At 48.7% G+C, this 20,148-nt stretch overlaps 1 protein-coding gene and 1 long non-coding RNA gene across 3 annotated transcripts in view; both read right to left on the bottom strand.

Moving 5' to 3' along the window:
* LOC127917895 (actin-related protein 2/3 complex subunit 1A-like) overlaps positions 1-8,587 on the bottom strand; it is a 19,885-nt gene extending 11,298 nt beyond the window's left edge. Inside the window, exons 1-6 of the mRNA XM_052500967.1 lie at positions 8,333-8,587; positions 6,685-6,787; positions 6,304-6,408; positions 5,756-5,978; positions 5,131-5,238; positions 67-118 (exon numbers count right to left, since the gene is read on the bottom strand). Of these exons, the coding sequence (XP_052356927.1) occupies positions 67-118; positions 5,131-5,238; positions 5,756-5,978; positions 6,304-6,408; positions 6,685-6,748 (552 nt within the window). The 5' untranslated portion in view covers positions 6,749-6,787; positions 8,333-8,587. The remainder of the gene's footprint in view (positions 1-66; positions 119-5,130; positions 5,239-5,755; positions 5,979-6,303; positions 6,409-6,684; positions 6,788-8,332) is intronic.
* On the bottom strand, positions 459-4,117 carry LOC127917908 (uncharacterized). 2 transcript variants are annotated; one of them, XR_008097984.1, is made up of 8 exons: positions 3,631-4,117; positions 1,910-2,574; positions 1,724-1,754; positions 1,507-1,692; positions 1,352-1,475; positions 924-1,202; positions 800-892; positions 459-508 (listed from the first exon to the last, which is right to left on the bottom strand). It is a non-coding gene; the product is annotated as an uncharacterized LOC127917908 (long non-coding RNA). The 2 variants fall into 2 exon arrangements; XR_008097985.1 differs by lacking the exon at positions 1,724-1,754 and having other exon boundaries at positions 1,352-1,661.
* Positions 8,588-20,148: the final 11,561 nt, after the last annotated feature.

The following is a 20,148-nucleotide window of genomic DNA, read 5'->3' as shown; positions in this document are numbered from 1 at the left end:
GACCTCTGATCAGTGGTCCCTACGTAACCCCCTACTGATCAGGGGTCCGTTGGTACCAATACCTACCCAGGGGTCCGTACTCAGCCAGCACCTACTGATCAGGGGTCCGTACGTATACCTACTGATCAGGGGTACCAATACCTACCATCAGGGTAACGTATCAATACCTACTGATCAGGGACTCACGTGGATCCCTACTGATCAGGGGTCCGCACCATCCTACCATCAGGGGTCCGGTATCAATACCTACCCCGTGCGAGAATACCTACTGATCAGGGGTCCGATCCCTTGATCAGGGTCCGTACCCTACCCAGGGTCCGCCAGACTCCTACGTCAGGGGTCCGTACGTATCAATACCTACTGATCAGAGGCCACAGTACGTGGACAATACCTACTGATCAGGGGGGGTCCCATCCAATACCTACTGATCAGTGGTCCGTGTAACCCCACTGATCAGGGGTCCGTACGTATCAATACCTACTGATCAGGGGTCCGTACGTATCAATACCTACTGATCAGGGGTCCGTGACCAATACCTACTGATCAGGGGTCCGTGGGGCAATACCTACTGATCAGGGGTCCGTACGTACGTCACCTACTGATCAGGGGTCCGTACGTATCAGCTGATCAGGGGTCCGTGCATCAATACCTACTGATCAGAGGTCCGTACGTATCAATACCTACTGATCAGGGGTCCGTACGTATCAATACCTACTGATCAGGGGTCCGTCCTCAATACCTACTGATCAGGGAGGCTGTCACGATCAATACCTACTGATCAGGGGTCTGTAGAGAATACCTACTGATCAGGGGTCTGTACGTATCAATACCTACTGATCAGGGGTCCGTACGTATCAATACCTACTGATCAGGGGTCCGTACGTATCAATACCTACTGATCAGGAGGCTGTACGTATCAATACCTACTGATCAGGGGTCCGTACGTATCAATACCTACTGATCAGGGGTCCGTACGTATCAATACCTACTGATCAGGGGGCCGTACGTATCAATACCTACTGATCAGGAGGCTGTACGTATCAATACCTACTGATCAGGGGTCCGTACGTATCAATACCTACTGATCAGGGGTCCGTACGTATCAATACCTACTGATCAGGGGTCCGTACGTATCAATACCTACTGATCAGGGGTCCGTACGTATCAATACCTACTGATCAGGGGTCCGTACGTATCAATACCTACTGATCAGGGGTCCGTGCGTATCAATACCTACTGATCAGGGGTCCGTGCGTATCAATACCTACTGATCAGGGGTCCGTCCAATACCTACTGATCAGGGGGTCCGCACGTATCAATACCTACTGATCAGGGGTCCGCATATCAATACCTACTGATCAGGGGTCCGTACGTATCAATACCTACTGATCAGGGGTCCGTACGTATCAATACCTACTGATCAGGGGTCCGTACGTATCAATACCTACTGATCAGGGGTCCGTACGTATCAATACCTACTGATCAGGAGGCCGTACGTATCAATACCTACTGATCAGGGGTCCGTACGTATCAATACCTACTGATCAGGGGTCTGTATGTATCAATACCTACTGATCAGGGGTCCGTACGTATCAATACCTACTGATCAGGGGTCTGTACGTATCAATACCTACTGATCAGGGGGCTGTACGTATCAATACCTACTGATCAGGGGGCCGTACGTATCAATACCTACTGATCAGGGGGCTGTACGTATCAATACCTACTGATCAGGGGGCCGTACGTATCAATACCTACTGATCAGGGGTCCGTACGTATCAATACCTACTGATCAGGGGTCCGTACGTATCAATACCTACTGATCAGGGGGCCGTACGTATCAATACCTACTGATCAGGAGGCTGTACGTATCAATACCTACTGATCAGGAGGCTGTACGTATCAATACCTACTGATCAGGGGTCTGTACGTATCAATACCTACACTCCTACTGAGAGACGCTGTGTGAATAGACCCTGATCCTAAACATGGTCTCTGACGGTCTGTCTACTGATGAGGCTGAAACATGGTCTCTGACGGTCTCTCTCTCTACTAATGAGGCTGAAACATGGTCTCTGATGGTCTCTCTACTGATGAGGCTGAAACATGGTCTCTGACGGTCTCTCTCTCTACTGATGAGGCTGAAACATGGTCTCTGACGGTCTCTCTCTACTGATGAGGCTGAAACATGGTCTCTGACGGTCTCTCTCTCTGCTGATGAGGCTGAAACATGGTCTCTGACGGTCTCTCTACTGATGAGGCTGAAACATGGTCTCTGACGGTCTCTCTCTACTGATGAGGCTGAAACATGGTCTCTGACGGTCTCTCTCTCTACTGATGAGGCTGAAACATGGTCTCTGACGGTCTCTCTCTCTCTACTGATGAGGCTGAAACATGGTCTCTGACGGTCTGTCTACTGATGAGGCTGAAACATGGTCTCTGACGGTCTCTCTCTACTGATGAGGCTGAAACATGGTCTCTGACGGTCTCTCTCTCTACTGATGAGGCTGAAACATGGTCTCTGACGGTCTCTCTACTGATGAGGCTGAAACATGGTCTCTGACGGTCTGTCTACTGATGAGGCTGAAACATGGTCTCTGACGGTCTCTCTCTACTGATGAGGCTGAAACATGGTCTCTGACGGTCTCTCTCTCTACTGATGAGGCTGAAACATGGTCTCTGACGGTCTCTCTCTCTCTCTACTGATGAGGCTGAAACATGGTCTCTGACGGTCTCTCTCTACTGATGAGGCTGAAACATGGTCTCTGACGGTCTGTCTACTGATGAGGCTGAAACATGGTCTCTGACGGTCTCTCTCTCTACTGATGAGGCTGAAACATGGTCTCTGACGGTCTCTCTACTGATGAGGCTGAAACATGGTCTCTGACGGTCTCTCTACTGATGAGGCTGAAACATGGTCTCTGACGGTCTCTCTCTACTGATGAGGCTGAAACATGGTCTCTGACGGTCTCTCTACTGATGAGGCTGAAACATGGTCTCTGACGGTCTCTCTACTGATGAGGCTGAAACATGGTCTCTGACGGTCTGTCTCTCTCTCTACTGATGAGGCTGAAACATGGTCTCTGACGGTCTCTCTACTGATGAGGCTGAAACATGGTCTCTGACGGTCTGTCTCTCTCTACTGATGAGGCTGAAACATGGTCTCTGACGGTCTCTCTACTGATGAGGCTGAAACATGGTCTCTGACGGTCTGTCTCTCTACTGATGAGGCTGAAACATGGTCTCTGACGGTCTGTCTCTACTGATGAGGCTGAAACATGGTCTCTGGCGGTCTCTCTCTCTCTCTACTGATGAGGCTGAAACATTGTCTCTGGCGGTCTCTCTCTCTCTCTACTGATGAGGCTGAAACATGGTCTCTGGCGGTCTCTATCTCTACTGATGAGGCTGAAACATGGTCTCTGACGGTCTCTCTCTACTGATGAGGCTGAAACATGGTCTCTGACGGTCTCTCTCTACTGATGAGGCTGAAACATGGTCTCTGACGGTCTCTCTCTACTGATGAGGCTGAAACATGGTCTCTGACGGTCTGTCTCTCTACTGATGAGGCTGAAACATGGTCTCTGACGGTCTCTCTCTACTGATGAGGCTGAAACATGCATGGTCTCTGACGGTCTCTCTACTGATGAGGCTGAAACATGGTCTCTGACGGTCTGTCTCTCTCTCTACTGATGAGGCTGAAACATGGTCTCTGACGGTCTGTCTCTACTGATGAGGCTGAAACATGGTCTCTGACGGTCTCTCTCTCTCTACTGATGAGGTTGAAACATGGTCTCTGACGGTCTGTCTCTCTACTGATGAGGCTGAAACATGGTCTCTGACGGTCTCTCTCTACTGATGAGGCTGAAACATGCATGGTCTCTGACGGTCTCTCTCTCTCTACTGATGAGGCTGAAACATGGTCTCTGGCGGTCTCTATCTCTACTGATGAGGCTGAAACATGGTCTCTGACGGTCTCTCTCTACTGATGAGGCTGAAACATGGTCTCTGACGGTCTCTCTCTCTACTGATGAGGCTGAAACATGGTCTCTGACGGTCTGTCTCTCTACTGATGAGGCTGAAACATGGTCTCTGACGGTCTCTCTACTGATGAGGCTGAAACATGCATGGTCTCTGACGGTCTCTCTACTGATGAGGCTGAAACATGGTCTCTGACGGTCTGTCTCTCTCTACTGATGAGGCTGAAACATGGTCTCTGACGGTCTGTCTCTACTGATGAGGCTGAAACATGGTCTCTGACGGTCTGTCTACTGATGAGGCTGAAACATGGTCTCTGACGGTCTGTCTCTCTACTGATGAGGCTGAAACATGGTCTCTGACGGTCTCTCTCTCTACTGATGAGGCTGAAACATGGTCTCTGACAGTCTCTCTCTCTCTACTGATGAGGCTGAAACATGGTCTCTGACGGTCTCTCTACTGATGAGGCTGAAACATGGTCTCTGACGGTCTGTCCCTCTCTCTACTGATGAGGCTGAAACATGGTCTCTGACGGTCTCTCTCTCTACTGATGAGGCTGAAACATGGTCTCTGACGGTCTCTCTACTGATGAGGCTGAAACATGGTCTCTGACGGTCTCTCTACTGATGAGGCTGAAACATGGTCTCTGACGGTCTCTCTCTACTGATGAGGCTGAAACATGGTCTCTGACGGTCTCTCTACTGATGAGGCTGAAACATGGTCTCTGACGGTCTGTCTCTACTGATGAGGCTGAAACATGGTCTCTGACGGTCTGTCTCTCTCTACTGATGAGGCTGAAACATGGTCTCTGACGGTCTCTCTCTACTGATGAGGCTGAAACATGGTCTCTGACGGTCTCTCTACTGATGAGGCTGAAACATGGTCTCTGACGGTCTCTCTCTACTGATGAGGCTGAAACATGGTCTCTGACGGGTCTCTCTCTCTCTCTCTACTGATGAGGCTGAAACATGGTCTCTGACGGTCTCTCTCTCTACTGATGAGGCTGAAACATGGTCTCTGACGGTCTCTCTCTACTGATGAGGCTGAAACATGGTCTCTGACGGTCTCTCTACTGATGAGGCTGAAACATGGTCTCTGACGGTCTCTCTCTACTGATGAGGCTGAAACATGGTCTCTGACGGTCTCTCTCTCTACCTGCATTTGAAGTCACAGGATCCAGCCGCCAGCAGCACGTTGTTAGGATGCCAGTCCAGACTGAGGACGGTGGAACGGATCGGCTTCTTGATGTGCTTACTCACCCACCTGACACACACACACACACATTTAAAGAGTACAAAACTATTTAGCCTGCTTCTCCCTCTCTCTTTCAACCCCTCCTCCTCCCGCCCTCACTGACACACACACATTTAAAAAGAGTACTAAACTATTTAGCCTGCTTCTCCCTCTCTCACAACCCCTCCTCCTCCCGCCCTCTACTGACACACACACACACACACACACACACAACACACACACACAGTACACACAACTTAAAGAGTACAAAACTATTCAGCCTCCCCCTCTCTCACAACCCCTCCTCCCGCCCTCACTGATACACACACACACTTAAAGAGTACTAAACTATCTAGCCTGCTTCTCCCTCAACCCCTCCTCCTCCCCCTCCTCCTCCTCCCCCTCCCCCTCACCAGTCGTTATCAGACTCGAAGTAACAGACTGATATGAGTCTGGCTCCGCTGCCCACAGCGAACTTGTTCTCCAGAGGAGACCACTCCCTCTCTCTCAACCCCTCCTCCTCCCCCCCCTCCCCCTCCCTCCTCACCAGTCGTTATCAGACTCGAAGTAACAGACTGATATGAGTCTGGCTCCGCTGCCCACAGCGAACTTGTTCTCCAGAGGAGACCACTTGACGAAGGTCGCAGCTCTGTTGATCCTCAGGATGACCAGCGTGGGCTTCCAGACGCCGTCCTTCAGAGACCAGACGTAGGCGTTACGATCCGCCCCACACGTCACGATACGGTCGGACTTAGGAGCCCAGTCGATACCTGGAGAGGGAGGGGGGTCAATGTAAATCTCTGAAAAACATCATCAATGTCCTGACGTTGTTAAATCAAAAATGTGTTTTAATCTATTCCTGTGATGTCATTTCCTGTGCCTGGTCTATGATGTAATTTCCTGTGCCTAGTCTACCTGTGATGTAATTTCCTGTGCCTAGTCTACCTGTGATGTCATTTCCTGTGCCTAGTCTACCTGTGATGTCATTTCCTGTGCCTAGTCTACCTGTGATGTCATTTCCTGTGCCTAGTCTACCTGTGATGTCATTTCCTGTGCCTAGTCTACCTGTGATGTCATTTCCTGTGCCTAGTCTACCTGTGATGTGTCCATTGTGCTCCTTCAGCTCATGACTCTTCACCCACTGGTTACCGCTCTTCTGATAGATGTGAACCTCATGGTTGTTGGGACTGATGGCGATCTCTACAGGGAGAGAAGAAGAAGAGGAAGAAGAAGAGGAAGAAGAAGAAATCACAGAAGAGTCAGTGGATAAACATTTTGATGAACTGTGGACGTTTCTCGATACGTTTTGACATTCAGTGTATATTTAATAATAATAATATTTAGTATGTATATTATATCAGTGTGGGTATATTTACTATAATAATAATATATAATCATAATATTTAGTATGTATATTATATCAGTGTGGGTATATTTAAAGTGATTCTTCATATAATAAAAAGTGTTGGTCCGTACGGGTTCTGTCCCGGTTCCAGGCGTGACAGGTGATGGGCTCAAGCAGAAACTGGTGCAGTGACATGTTGATGGGAGTTGGGTGGTCAGTCTCACTGGTCACCGGCTACACAGAGAGAGAGACAGAGACAAAGAGAGGAGAGAGACACAGACAAAGAGAGGAGAGAGACACAGACAAAGAGAGGAGAGAGACACAGACAAAGAGAGGAGAGAGACACAGACAAAGAGAGGAGAGAGACACAGACAAAGAGAGGAGAGAGACAGAGACAAAGAGAGGAGAGAGACAGAGACAAAGAGAGGAGAGAGACACAGACAAAGAGAGGAGAGAGACACAGACAAAGAGAGGAGAGAGACACAGACAAAGAGAGGAGAGAGACACAGACAAAGAGAGGAGAGAGACACAGACAAAGAGAGGAGAGAGACACAGACAAAGAGAGGAGAGAGACACAGACAAAGAGAGGAGAGACACAGACAAAGAGAGGAGAGAGACACAGACAAAGAGAGGAGAGAGACACAGACAAAGAGAGGAGAGACACACAGACAAAGAGAGGAGAGACACACAGACAAAGAGAGGAGAGACACACAGACAAAGAGAGGAGAGACACACAGACAAAGAGAGGAGAGACACACAGACAAAGAGAGGAGAGACACAGACAAAGAGAGGAGAGACACAGACAAAGAGAGAGAGACACAGACAAAGAGAGAGAGACACAGACAAAGAGAGAGAGACACAGACAAAGAGAGAGAGACACAGACAAAGAGAGAGAGACACAGACAAAGAGAGGGAGACACAGACAAAGAGAGGGAGACACAGACAAAGAGAGGGAGACACAGACAAAGAGAGGAGAGACACAGACAAAGAGAGGAGAGACACAGACAAAGAGAGGAGAGACACAGACAAAGAGAGAGAGAGACACAGACAAAGAGAGAGAGACACAGACAAAGAGAGAGAGACACAGACAAAGAGAGAGAGACACAGACAAAGAGAGAGAGACACAGACAAAGAGAGAGAGACACAGACAAAGAGAGAGAGACACAGACAAAGAGAGAGAGACACAGACAAAGAGAGAGAGACACAGACAAAGAGAGAGAGACACAGACAAAGAGAGAGACAAACAAAGACAAAGAGAAAACCCCCCATTGAAATTCAACAACATGACTCAGCTCGTTATTAACCTGAATCAATTCACTACACGGCGAGCTGCTAGTAATGCTACCCGTTTGGTAGAATAATATTTATCTTACACTTCACAAAACTGTTAGACGTGAATGAGCAAGTGTTTTATCCAATATAACAGGACATACTCGTGATATTAAAGATGAGTTAGTTCTGTATTTAGGAGCAAGGTGTGATAGACAGTTTTACAGACAATACCACCCCGTAATGTTCCCTAAATAACTCCTCCAAATTTTCGCATGTAACATTACGATAGCCTAAACTAGTTAGCAAAACAATATATTATCTAGTCATTTATTTATACTTCGATGTACACAAGAAAAAAAAAATGAACAAAATTACGAACGATAAAAAATTTGCTACGAAAATAACATTTCATCTCGCCGTATAAAAAACGAGGCCTCCTCTCTTGCCCCAAACTTTCCTCCGAGCCTTTCCCCGCTTCCCCAGTCCGCATGCCGACTGATATCTTACCTTGGTTTTAACTGAGCTTCTGGCTTCGTCCTCTTGTTGTTATTATTATTATTATTATTCGGAAAACGATAGATTTGCTGATAACGGGAGACAGCGGACTTGAATTCGCGGACTCTGGGCAGTCGACACGAATCCGTCCAGGGTTGTCAGGAGCGGAACCGGGAAGCTTCCAGCTACATTCAGATGGATGTCAGACGAAACCCGGAGACACAAAGAGGAATCATTTTTTGTTTGCTCTTTGTTGAAGGCTGCCCCTAGCGGCTAATGAACCGAGTCTAGGAGATTTTATTTTACCTTTATTTAACAAGGCAAGTCCGTTCAGAACAAATTCTTAGTAACAATGACGCCTAACGCCGTCCTATGGGACTCCCAATCACGGCCGGTTGTGATACAGCCTGGAATCGAACCAGGGTCTGTAGTTCCTCAGACCGCTGTGATACAGCCTGGAATGGATCTAGGGTCTGTAGTGACTCCTCTAGCACTGAGATGCAGTGCCTTAGACCGCTGTGATACAGCCTGGAATCGAACCAGGGTCTGTAGTTCCTCAGACCGCTGTGATACAGCCTGGAATGGATCTAGGGTCTGTAGTGACTCCTCTAGCACTGAGATGCAGTGCCTTAGACCGCTGTGATACAGCCTGGAATCGAACCAGGGTCTGTAGTTCCTCAGACCGCTGTGATACAGCCTGGAATGGATCTAGGGTCTGTAGTGACTCCTCTAGCACTGAGATGCAGTGCCTTAGACCGCTGTGATACAGCCTGGAATCGAACCAGGGTCTGTAGTTCCTCAGACCGCTGTGATACAGCCTGGAATGGATCTAGGGTCTGTAGTGACTCCTCTAGCACTGAGATGCAGTGCCTTAGACCGCTGTGATACAGCCTGGAATCGAACCAGGGTCTGTAGTTCCTCAGACCGCTGTGATACAGCCTGGAATGGATCTAGAGTCTGTAGTGACTCCTCTAGCACTGAGATGCAGTGCCCTAGACCGCTGTGATACAGCCTGGAATCGAACCAGGGTCTGTAGTTCCTCAGACCGCTGTGATACAGCCTGGAATGGATCTAGGGTCTGTAGTGACTCCTCTAGCACTGAGATGCAGTGCCTTAGACCGCTGTGAGACAGCCTGGAATCGAACCAGGGTCTGTAGTTCCTCAGACCGCTGTGATACAGCCTGGAATGGATCTAGAGTCTGTAGTGACTCCTCTTTAGCACTGAGATGCAGTGCCTTAGACCGCTGTGATACAGCCTGGAATCGAACCAGGGTCTGTAGTTCCTCAGACCGCTGTGATACAGCCTGGAATGGATCTAGGGTCTGTAGTGACTCCTCTAGCACTGAGATGCAGTGCCTAGACCGCTGTGATACAGCCTGGAATCGAACCAGGGTCTGTAGTTCCTCAGACCGCTGTGATACAGCCTGGAATGGATCTAGGGTCTGTAGTGACTCCTCTAGCACTGAGATGCAGTGCCTTAGACCGCTGTGAGACAGCCTGGAATCGAACCAGGGTCTGTAGTTCCTCAGACCGCTGTGATACAGCCTGGAATGGATCTAGAGTCTGTAGTGACTCCTCTAGAACTGAGATGCAGTGCCCTAGACCGCTGTGATACAGCCTGGAATCGAACCAGGGTCTGTAGTTCCTCAGACCGCTGTGATACAGCCTGGAATGGATCTAGGGTCTGTAGTGACTCCTCTAGCACTGAGATGCAGTGCCTTAGACCGCTGTGATACAGCCTGGAATCGAACCAGGGTCTGTAGTTCCTCAGACCACTGTGATACAGCCTGGAATGGATCTAGGGTCTGTAGTGACTCCTCTAGCACTGAGATGCAGTGCCTTAGACCGCTGTGATACAGCCTGGAATCGAACCAGGGTCTGTAGTTCCTCAGACCGCTGTGATACAGCCTGGAATGGATCTAGGGTCTGTAGTGACTCCTCTAGCACTGAGAAGCAGTGCCCTAGACCGCTGTGATACAGCCTGGAATCAAACCAGGGTCTGTAGTTCCTCAGACCGCTGCGCCACTGGAGAGCCCTTGAAGATCTTGATATTGAATATTGATACCTTGAAGTGAAATAAACTGTCAAGACTACAACACTCATTTTGAATTGTGACTATTGTATTGATTACACTAATCAAATCAAATCAAATCAAATGTATTTATATAGCCCTTCGTACATCAGCTGATATCTCAAAGTGCTGTACAGAAACCCAGCCTAAAACCCCGAAACAGCAAGCAATGCAGGTGTAGAAGCACGTTGGCTAGGAAAAAACTCCCTAGAAAGGCCAAAACCTAGGAAGAAACCTACCATTAAAGTGGTTTAAAGCATAAACAATATGTTGAAACATCTATTCTGTTTTTTTTTTCTCAGAGTGGAGGAGTCATCAACTGCTACTGTGTTCAAAATGGATGTATTGTTGTCTGACTAGAACCCGGATCTGGCGGGACTCTGAGCGGAACTCTCTCTCCTTCCGCGTCGTTTCAGATGTTTAGTTTTGGACAGATTTACTTGCGGCGTCACAATCAAGGACTCGCCAGACTATTTCATCGACGTGTCCTCGCGATGGGAAACACGTCGACGGACTCTCACAACAGTTTCTGCATAGGAGATTGTGCTGAGATTATACTAATTCAATTCAATTGCCTGACGATATGAAATAATGCACAATGTGTCTGTTTTGATGATACTTCTAACGGTGTCTTTTAGCCCCTTTAGACAGAACATATCTGATTTGAAAAGATCTGTGATTGGTCGAAATACTAATTAGTGGAAAACATATGAGAAATTGGGCTGCCTGTGTAAAAAATGAAAATAAAATACAAATTATATATTTTTTTTATTCACCTAACAATGCAAGTCAGTTAAGAACAAATTCTTATTTACAATGAAGGGCTACCCCGGCCAAACCTGGACGACGATTGGCTGGGCCAATTGTGCACCGCCCTATGGGACTCCCAATCACAGCCGTAATGTGATACAGCCTGGATACATCCAGCTCAGAGTTACATCCAGCATCCAGCTCAGAGTTACATCCAGCTCAGAGTTACATCCAGCATCCAGCTCAGAGTTACATCCAGCATCCAGCTCAGAGTTACATCCAGCTCATAGTTACATCCAGCATCCAGCTCATAGTTACATCCAGCATCCAGCTCATAGTTACATCCAGCATCCAGCTCAGAGTTACATCCAGCTCATAGTTACATCCAGCATCCAGCTCAGAGTTACATCCAGCTCAGAGTTACATCCAGCATCCAGCTCATAGTTACATCCAGCTCATAGTTACATCCAGCATCCAGCTCATAGTTACATCCAGCATCCAGCTCATAGTTACATCCAGCTCAGAGTTACATCCAGCTCATAGTTACATCCAGCATCCAGCTCAGAGTTACATCCAGCATCCAGCTCATAGTTACATCCAGCTCATAGTTACATCCAGCATCCAGCTCATAGTTACATCCAGCTCATAGTTACATCCAGCTCATAGTTACATCCAGCTCAGAGTTACATCCAGCATCCAGCTCAGAGTTACATCCAGCTCATAGTTACATCCAGCTCATAGTTACATCCAGCATCCAGCTCATAGTTACATCCAGCATCCAGCTCAGAGTTACATCCAGCTCATAGTTACATCCAGCTCAGAGTTACAGCTCAGAGTTACATCCAGCTCCAGCTCAGACATCCAGCATCCAGCTCAGAGTTACATCCAGCTCAGAGTTACATCCAGCATTCAGCTCAGAGTTACATCCAGCATCCAGCTCAGAGTTACATCCAGCATCCAGCTCATAGTTACATCCAGCTCAGAGTTACATCCAGCATCCAGCTCATAGTTACATCCAGCTCAGAGTTACATCCAGCATCCAGCTCAGAGTTACATCCAGCTCATAGTTACATCCAGCATCCAGCTCAGAGTTACATCCAGCATCCAGCTCATAGTTACATCCAGCATCCAGCTCAGAGTTACATCCAGCATCCAGCTCATAGTTACATCCAGCATCCAGCTCAGAGTTACATCCAGCATCCAGCTCATAGTTACATCCAGCATCCAGCTCAGAGTTACATCCAGCATCCAGCTCAGAGTTACATCCAGCTCAGAGTTACATCCAGCATCCAGCTCAGAGTTACATCCAGCATCCAGCTCATAGTTACATCCAGCATCCAGCTCATAGTTACATCCAGCATCCAGCTCATAGTTACATCCAGCTCATAGTTACATCCAGCATCCAGCTCATAGTTACATCCAGCTTTACATCCAGCATCCAGCTTACATAGTTACATCCAGCTCAGAGTTACATCCAGCATCCAGCTCATAGTTACATCCAGCTCATAGTTACATCCAGCATCCAGCTCAGAGTTACATCCAGCTTCCAGCTCAGAGTTACATCCAGCATCCAGCTCATAGTTACATCCAGCATCCAGCTCATAGTTACATCCAGCATCCAGCTCATAGTTACATCCAGCTCATAGTTACATCCAGCATCCAGCTCAGAGTTACATCCAGCATCCAGCTCATAGTTACATCCAGCATCCAGCTCAGAGTTACATCCAGCATCCAGCTCATAGTTACATCCAGCATCCAGCTCATAGTTACATCCAGCATCCAGCTCATAGTTACATCCAGCATCCAGCTCAGAGTTACATCCAGCATCCAGCTCATAGTTACATCCAGCTCAGAGTTACATCCAGCATCCAGCTCAGAGTTACATCCAGCATCCAGCTCATAGTTACATCCAGCATCCAGCTCAGAGTTACATCCAGCATCCAGCTCATAGTTACATCCAGCATCCAGCTCAGAGTTACATCCAGCATCCAGCTCATAGTTTTCCAGCATCCAGCTCATAGTTACATCCAGAATCCAGCTCAGTTACATCCAGCATCCAGCTCATAGTTACATCCAGCATCCAGCTCAGAGTTACATCCAGCATCCAGCTCATAGTTACATCCAGCATCCAGCTCATGTTACATCCAGCTCAGAGTTACATCAGCATCCAGCTCATAGTTACATCCAGCTCAGAGTTACATCCAGCATCCAGCTCAGAGTTAGCTCATAGTTACATCCAGCATCCAGCTCAGAGTTACATCCAGCATCCAGCTCATAGTTACATCCAGCTCATAGTTACATCCAGCATCCAGCTCATAGTTACATCCAGCATCCAGCTCAGAGTTACATCCAGCATCCAGCTCATAGTTACATCCAGCTCATAGTTACATCCAGCATCCAGCTCATAGTTACATCCAGCATCCAGCTCAGAGTTACATCCAGCATCCAGCTCATAGTTACATCCAGCTCAGAGTTACATCCAGCTCATAGTTACATCCAGCATCCAGCTCATAGTTACATCCAGCATCCAGCTCAGAGTTACATCCAGCATCCAGCTCAGAGTTACATCCAGCTCAGAGTTACATCCAGCATCCAGCTCATAGTTACATCCAGCATCCAGCTCATAGTTACATCCAGCTCAGAGTTACATCCAGCATCCAGCTCATAGTTACATCCAGCTCAGAGTTACATCCAGCATCCAGCTCAGAGTTACATCCAGCATCCAGCTCAGAGTTACATCCAGCATCCAGCTCAGAGTTACATCCAGCATCCAGCTCAGAGTTACATCCAGCATCCAGCTCAGTTACATCCAGCATCCAGCTCAGAGTTACATCCAGCAGCATCCAGCTCAGAGTTACATCCAGCATCCAGCTCAGAGTTACATCCAGCATCCAGCTCAGAGTTACATCCAGCATCCAGCTCAGAGTTACATCCAGCATCCAGCTCAGAGTTACATCCAGCATCCAGCTCAGAGTTACATCCAGCATCCAGCTCAGAGTTACATCCAGCATCCAGCTCAGAGCTCATAGTACATCCAGCATCCAGCTCAGAGTTACATCCAGCATCCAGCTCAGAGTTACATCCAGCATCCAGCTCAGAGTTACATCCAGCTCATCCAGCATCCAGCTCAGAGTTACATCCAGCATCAGCATCCAGCTCAGCTCAGTTACATCCAGCTCATTACATCCAGCTCAGAGTTACATCCAGCATCCAGCTCAGAGTTACATCCAGCATCCAGCTCATAGTTACATCCAGCATCCAGCTCAGAGTTACATCCAGCATCCAGCTCAGAGTTACATCCAGCATCCAGCTCATAGTTGCATCCAGCTCATAGTTACATCCAGCATCCAGCTCATAGTTATCATCCAGCATCCAGCTCAGAGTTACATCCAGCATCCAGCTCAGCTCAGTTACATCCAGCTCATAGTTACATCCAGCATCCAGCTCATAGTTACATCCAGCTCATAGTTACATCCAGCATCCAGCTCAGAGTTACATCCAGCTCATAGTTACATCCAGCATCAGCTCAGAGTTACATCAGCATCCAGCTCATAGTTGCATCCAGCTCATAGTTACATCCAGCATCAGCTCATAGTTACATCCAGCTCAGAGTTACATCCAGCATCCAGCTCAGAGTTACATCCAGCATCCAGCTCATAGTTACATCCAGCATCCAGCTCCAGCTCAGTTACATCCAGCATCCAGCTCATAGTTACATCCAGCATCCAGCTCAGAGTTACATCCAGCTCCAGCTCATAGTTACATCCAGCTCAGAGTTACATCCAGCATCCAGCTCAGAGTTACATCCAGCTCAGAGTTACATCCAGCATCCAGCTCAGAGTTACATCCAGCTCATAGTTACATCCAGCATCCAGCTCAGAGTTACATCCAGCATCCAGCTCAGAGTTACAGCTCAGAGTTACATCCAGCATCAGCTCAGAGTTACATCCAGCTCCAGCTCATCCAGCTCATAGTTACATCCAGTTACATCCAGCTCAGAGTTACATCCAGCATCCAGCTCATAGTTACATCCAGCTCAGAGTTACATCCAGCTCAGAGTTACATCCAGCATCCAGCTCATAGTTACATCCAGCTCATAGTTACATCCAGCATCCAGCTCAGTTACATCCAGCATCCAGCTCAGAGTTACATCCAGCTCCAGCTCAGAGTTACATCCAGCATCAGCTCAGAGTTACATCCAGAATCCAGCTCAGAGTTACATCCAGCTCATAGTTACATCCAGCTCAGAGTTACATCCAGCATCCAGCTCAGTTACATCCAGCATCCAGCTCAGAGTTACATCCAGCTCAGAGTTACATCCAGCTCAGAGTTACATCCAGCATCCAGCTCAGAGTTACATCCAGCATCCAGCTCAGAGTTACATCCAGCATCCAGCTCAGAGTTACATCCAGCATCCAGCTCAGAGTTACATCCAGCATCCAGCTCAGAGTTACATCCAGCATCCAGCTCAGAGTTACATCCAGCATCCAGCTCAGAGTTACATCCAGCATCAGCTCAGTTACATCCAGCTCAGAGTTACATCCAGCATCCAGCTCATAGCATCCAGCTCAGAGTTACATCCAGCATCCAGCTCAGAGTTACATCCAGCTCATAGTTACATCCAGCATCCAGCTCAGAGTTACATCCAGCATCCAGCTCAGAGTTACATCCAGCTCAGAGTTACATCCAGCATCCAGCTCAGAGTTACATCCAGCTCAGAGTTACATCCAGCTCATAGTTACATCCAGCATCCAGCTTAGTTGCATCCAGCTCATAGTTACATCCAGCAGCTCATAGTCATCCAGCTCATAGTTACATCCAGCTCATTACATCCAGCTCAGAGTTACATCCAGCTCAGAGTTACATCCAGCATCCAGCTCAGAGTTGCATCCAGCTCATAGTTACATCCAGCATCCAGCTCATAGTTACATCCAGCATCCAGCTCAGTTACATCCAGCATCCAGCTCAGAGTTACATCCAGCTCATCATCCAGCTCAGAGTTACATCCAGCTCAGAGTTACATCCAGCTCAGAGTTACATCTCAGCATCCAGCTCAGAGTTACATCCAGCATCCAGCTCAGAGTTACATCCAGCATCCAGCTCAGAGTTACATCCAGCATCATCAGCTCAGAGTTACATCCAGCATCCAGCTCAGAGTTACATCCAGCATTACATCCAGCTCAGAGTTACATCCAGCATCCAGCTCAGAGTTACATCCAGCTCAGAGTTACATCCAGCTCCAGCTCAGTTACATCCAGCTCAGCTCAGAGTTACATCCAGCATCCAGCTCAGAGTTACATCCAGCATCCAGCTCATAGTTACATCCAGCTCATAGTTACATCCAGCATTCAGCTCAGAGTTACATCCAGCTCAGCATCTCAGCATCCAGCTCAGAGTTACATCCAGCATCCAGCTCAGAGTTACATCCAGCATCCAGCTCAGAGTTACATCCATCCAGCATCCAGCTCAGAGTTACATCCAGCATCCAGCTCAGAGTTATCCAGCTCAGAGTTACATCCAGCATTCAGCTCAGAGTTACATCCAGCATCCAGCTCAGAGTTACATCCAGCATCCAGCTCCAGCTCAGTTACATCCAGCATCAGAGTTACATCCAGCTCAGAGTTACATCCAGCATTCAGCTCATAGTTACATCAGCATCCAGCTCAGAGTTACATCCAGCAGTTCCAGCTCAGAGTTACATCCAGCATCCAGCTCAGAGTTACATCCAGCATCCAGCTCAGAGTTACATCCAGCTCAGATTACAGCTCAGAGTTACATCCAGCATCCAGCTCAGAGTTACATCCAGCTCAGAGTTACATCCAGCATCCAGCTCAGAGTTACATCCAGCATCCAGCTCAGAGTTACATCCAGCATCCAGCTCAGAGTTACATCCAGCTCATAGTTACATCCAGCATCCAGCTCAGAGTTACATCCAGCTCAGAGTTACATCCAGCATCCAGCTCAGAGTTACATCCAGCTCAGAGTTACATCCAGCTCAGAGTTACATCCAGCTCAGAGTTACATCCAGCATCCAGCTCAGAGTTACATCCAGCATCCAGCTCAGAGTTACATCCAGCATCCAGCTCAGAGTTACATCCAGCTCAGAGTTACATCCAGCATCCAGCTCAGCATCCAGCTCATAGTTACATCAGCATCCAGCATCCAGTTACATCCAGCTCAGAGTTACATCCAGCATCCAGCTCAGAGTTACATCCAGCATCCAGCTCAGAGTTACATCCAGCTCATAGTTACATCCAGCATCCAGCTCATAGTTACATCCAGCTCATAGTTACATCCAGCTCAGAGTTACATCCAGCTCAGCATCCAGCTCATAGTTACATCCAGCATCCAGCTCATTTACATCCAGCTCCAGCTCATCCAGCATCCAGCTCAGATTTACATCCAGCATCCAGCTCATAGTTACATCCAGCATCCAGCTCATAGTTACATCCAGCTCAGAGTTACATCCAGCTCATAGTTACATCCAGCTCAGAGTTACATCCAGCTCATAGTTACATCCAGCTCAGAGTTACATCCAGCATCCAGCTCATAGTTACATCCAGCATCCAGCTCAGAGTTACATCCAGCATCAGCTCAGTTACATCCAGCATCCAGCTCAGAGTTACATCCAGCTCATAGTTACATCCAGCTCAGAGTTACATCCAGCATTCAGCTCAGAGTTACATCCAGCATCCAGCTCAGAGTTACATCCAGCATCCAGCTCAGAGTTACATCCAGCATCCAGCTCAGTTACATCCAGCTCAGAGTTACATCCAGCATCCAGCTCAGAGTTACATCCAGCTCAGAGTTACATCCAGCATCCAGCTCAGAGTTACATCCAGCATCCAGCTCAGAGTTACATCCAGCATCCAGCTCAGAGTTACATCCAGCTCAGAGTTACATCCAGCATCCAGCTCAGAGTTACATCCAGCTCAGAGTTACATCCAGCATCCAGCTCAGAGTTACATCCAGCATCCAGCTCAGTTACATCCAGCATCCAGCTCAGAGTTACATCCAGCATCCAGCTCAGAGTTACATCCAGCATTCAGCTCAGAGTTACATCCAGCATCCAGCTCAGAGTTACATCCAGCATCCAGCTCAGAGTTATATGCCATTTAGCAGACGCTTTTATCCAAAGCGACTTACAGTCATGTGTGCATACATTCTACGTATGGGTGGTCCCGGGAATCGAACCCACTACCCTGGCGTTACAAGCGCCATGCTCTACCAACTGAGCTACAGAAGGCCCCTCAGCTAGAAGAGAAGAGACAGGAAGAGCTGGTCCTGGAACAGTGCTTTGAGGCTTCAGCCCCCTCAGCTAGAAGAGAAGAGACAGGAAGAGCTGGTCCTGGAACAGTGCTTTGGGGCTGAAGCCCTCAGCTGGAAGAGAAGAGACAGGAAGAGCTGGTCCTAGAACAGTGCTTTGGGGCTTCAGCCCCCTCAGCTAGAAGAGAAGAGACAGGAAGAGCTGATCCTGGAACAGTGCTTTGGGTCTGAAGGCCCCTCAGCTAGAAGAGAAGAGACAGGAAGAGCTGGTCCTGGAACAGTGCTTTGGGGCTGAAGCCCCCTCAGCTAGAAGAGAAGAGACAGGAAGAGCTGGTCCTGGAACAGTGCTTTGAGGCTTCAGCCTCCTCAGCTAGAAGAGAAGAGACAGGAAGAGCTGGTCCTGGAACAGTGCTTTGGGGCTGAAGCCACCTCAGCTAGAAGAGAAGAGACAGGAAGAGCTGGTCCTGGAACAGTGCTTTGGGGCTGAAGTCCTCAGCTGGAAGAGAAGAGACAGGAAGAGCTGGTCCTGGAACAGTGCTTTGGGGCTGAAGTCCCCTCAGGTAGAAGAGAAGAGACAGGAAGAGCTGGTCCTGGAACAGTGCTTTGGGGCTGAAGCCCCCTCAGCTAGAAGATAAGAGACAGGAAGAGCTGGTCCTGGAACAGTGCTTTGGGGCTGAAGTCCTCAGCTGGAAGAGAAGAGACAGGAAGAGCTGGTCCTGGAACAGTGCTTTGGGGCTGAAGCCCCCTCAGCTAGAAGAGAAGAGACAGGAAGAGCTGGTCCTGGAACAGTGCTTTGGGGCTGAAGTCCCCTCAGCTAGAAGAGAAGAGACAGGAAGAGCTGGTCCTGGAACAGTGCTTTGGGGCTGAAGCCCCTCAGCTAGAAGAGAAGAGACAGGAAGAGCTGGTCCTGGAACAGTGCTTTGGGGCTGAAGTCCCCTCAGCTAGAAGAGAAGAGACAGGAAGAGCTGGTCCTGGAACAGTGCTTTGGGGCTGAAGCCCCCTCAGCGAGAAGAGAAGAGACAGGAAGAGCTGGTCCTGGAACAGTGCTTTGGGGCTGAAGTCCTCAGCTGGAAGAGAAGAGACAGGAAGAGCTGGTCCTGGAACAGTGCTTTGGGGCTGAAGTCCTCAGCTAGAAGAGAAGAGACAGGAAGAGCTGGTCCTGGAACAGTGCTTTGGGGCTGAAGTCCCCTCAGCTAGAAGAGAAGAGACAGGAAGAGCTGGTCCTGGAACAGTGCTTTGGGGCTGAAGCCCCCTCAGCGAGAAGAGAAGAGACAGGAAGAGCTGGTTCTGGAACAGTGCTTTGGGGCTGAAGCCCTCAGCTGGAAGAGAAGAGACAGGAAGAGCTGGTTCTGGAACAGTGCTTTGGGGCTGAAGCCCTCAGCTGGAAGAGAAGAGACAGGAAGAGCTGGTCCTGGAACAGTGCTTTGGGGCTGAAGTCCCCTCAGCTAGAAGAGAAGAGACAGGAAGAGCTGGTCCTGGAACAGTGCTTTGGGGCTGAAGCCCCCTCAGCGAGAAGAGAAGAGACAGGAAGAGCTGGTCCTGGAACAGTGCTTTGGGGCTGAAGCCCCCTCAGCGAGAAGAGAAGAGACAGGAAGAGCTGGTTCTGGAACAGTGCTTTGGGGCTGAAGCCCTCAGCTGGAAGAGAAGAGACAGGAAGAGCTGGTTCTGGAACAGTGCTTTGGGGCTGAAGCCCTCAGCTGGAAGAGAAGAGACAGGAAGAGCTGGTCCTGGAACAGTGCTT

This window comes from Oncorhynchus keta, unplaced genomic scaffold (genome assembly GCF_023373465.1).
Source record: "Oncorhynchus keta strain PuntledgeMale-10-30-2019 unplaced genomic scaffold, Oket_V2 Un_contig_12375_pilon_pilon, whole genome shotgun sequence".
Classification (NCBI taxonomy): domain Eukaryota; kingdom Metazoa; phylum Chordata; class Actinopteri; order Salmoniformes; family Salmonidae; genus Oncorhynchus; species Oncorhynchus keta.
The sequence above is the reverse complement of the archived record's forward strand: the minus strand, read 5'-3'. Positions and strand labels throughout refer to the sequence as shown.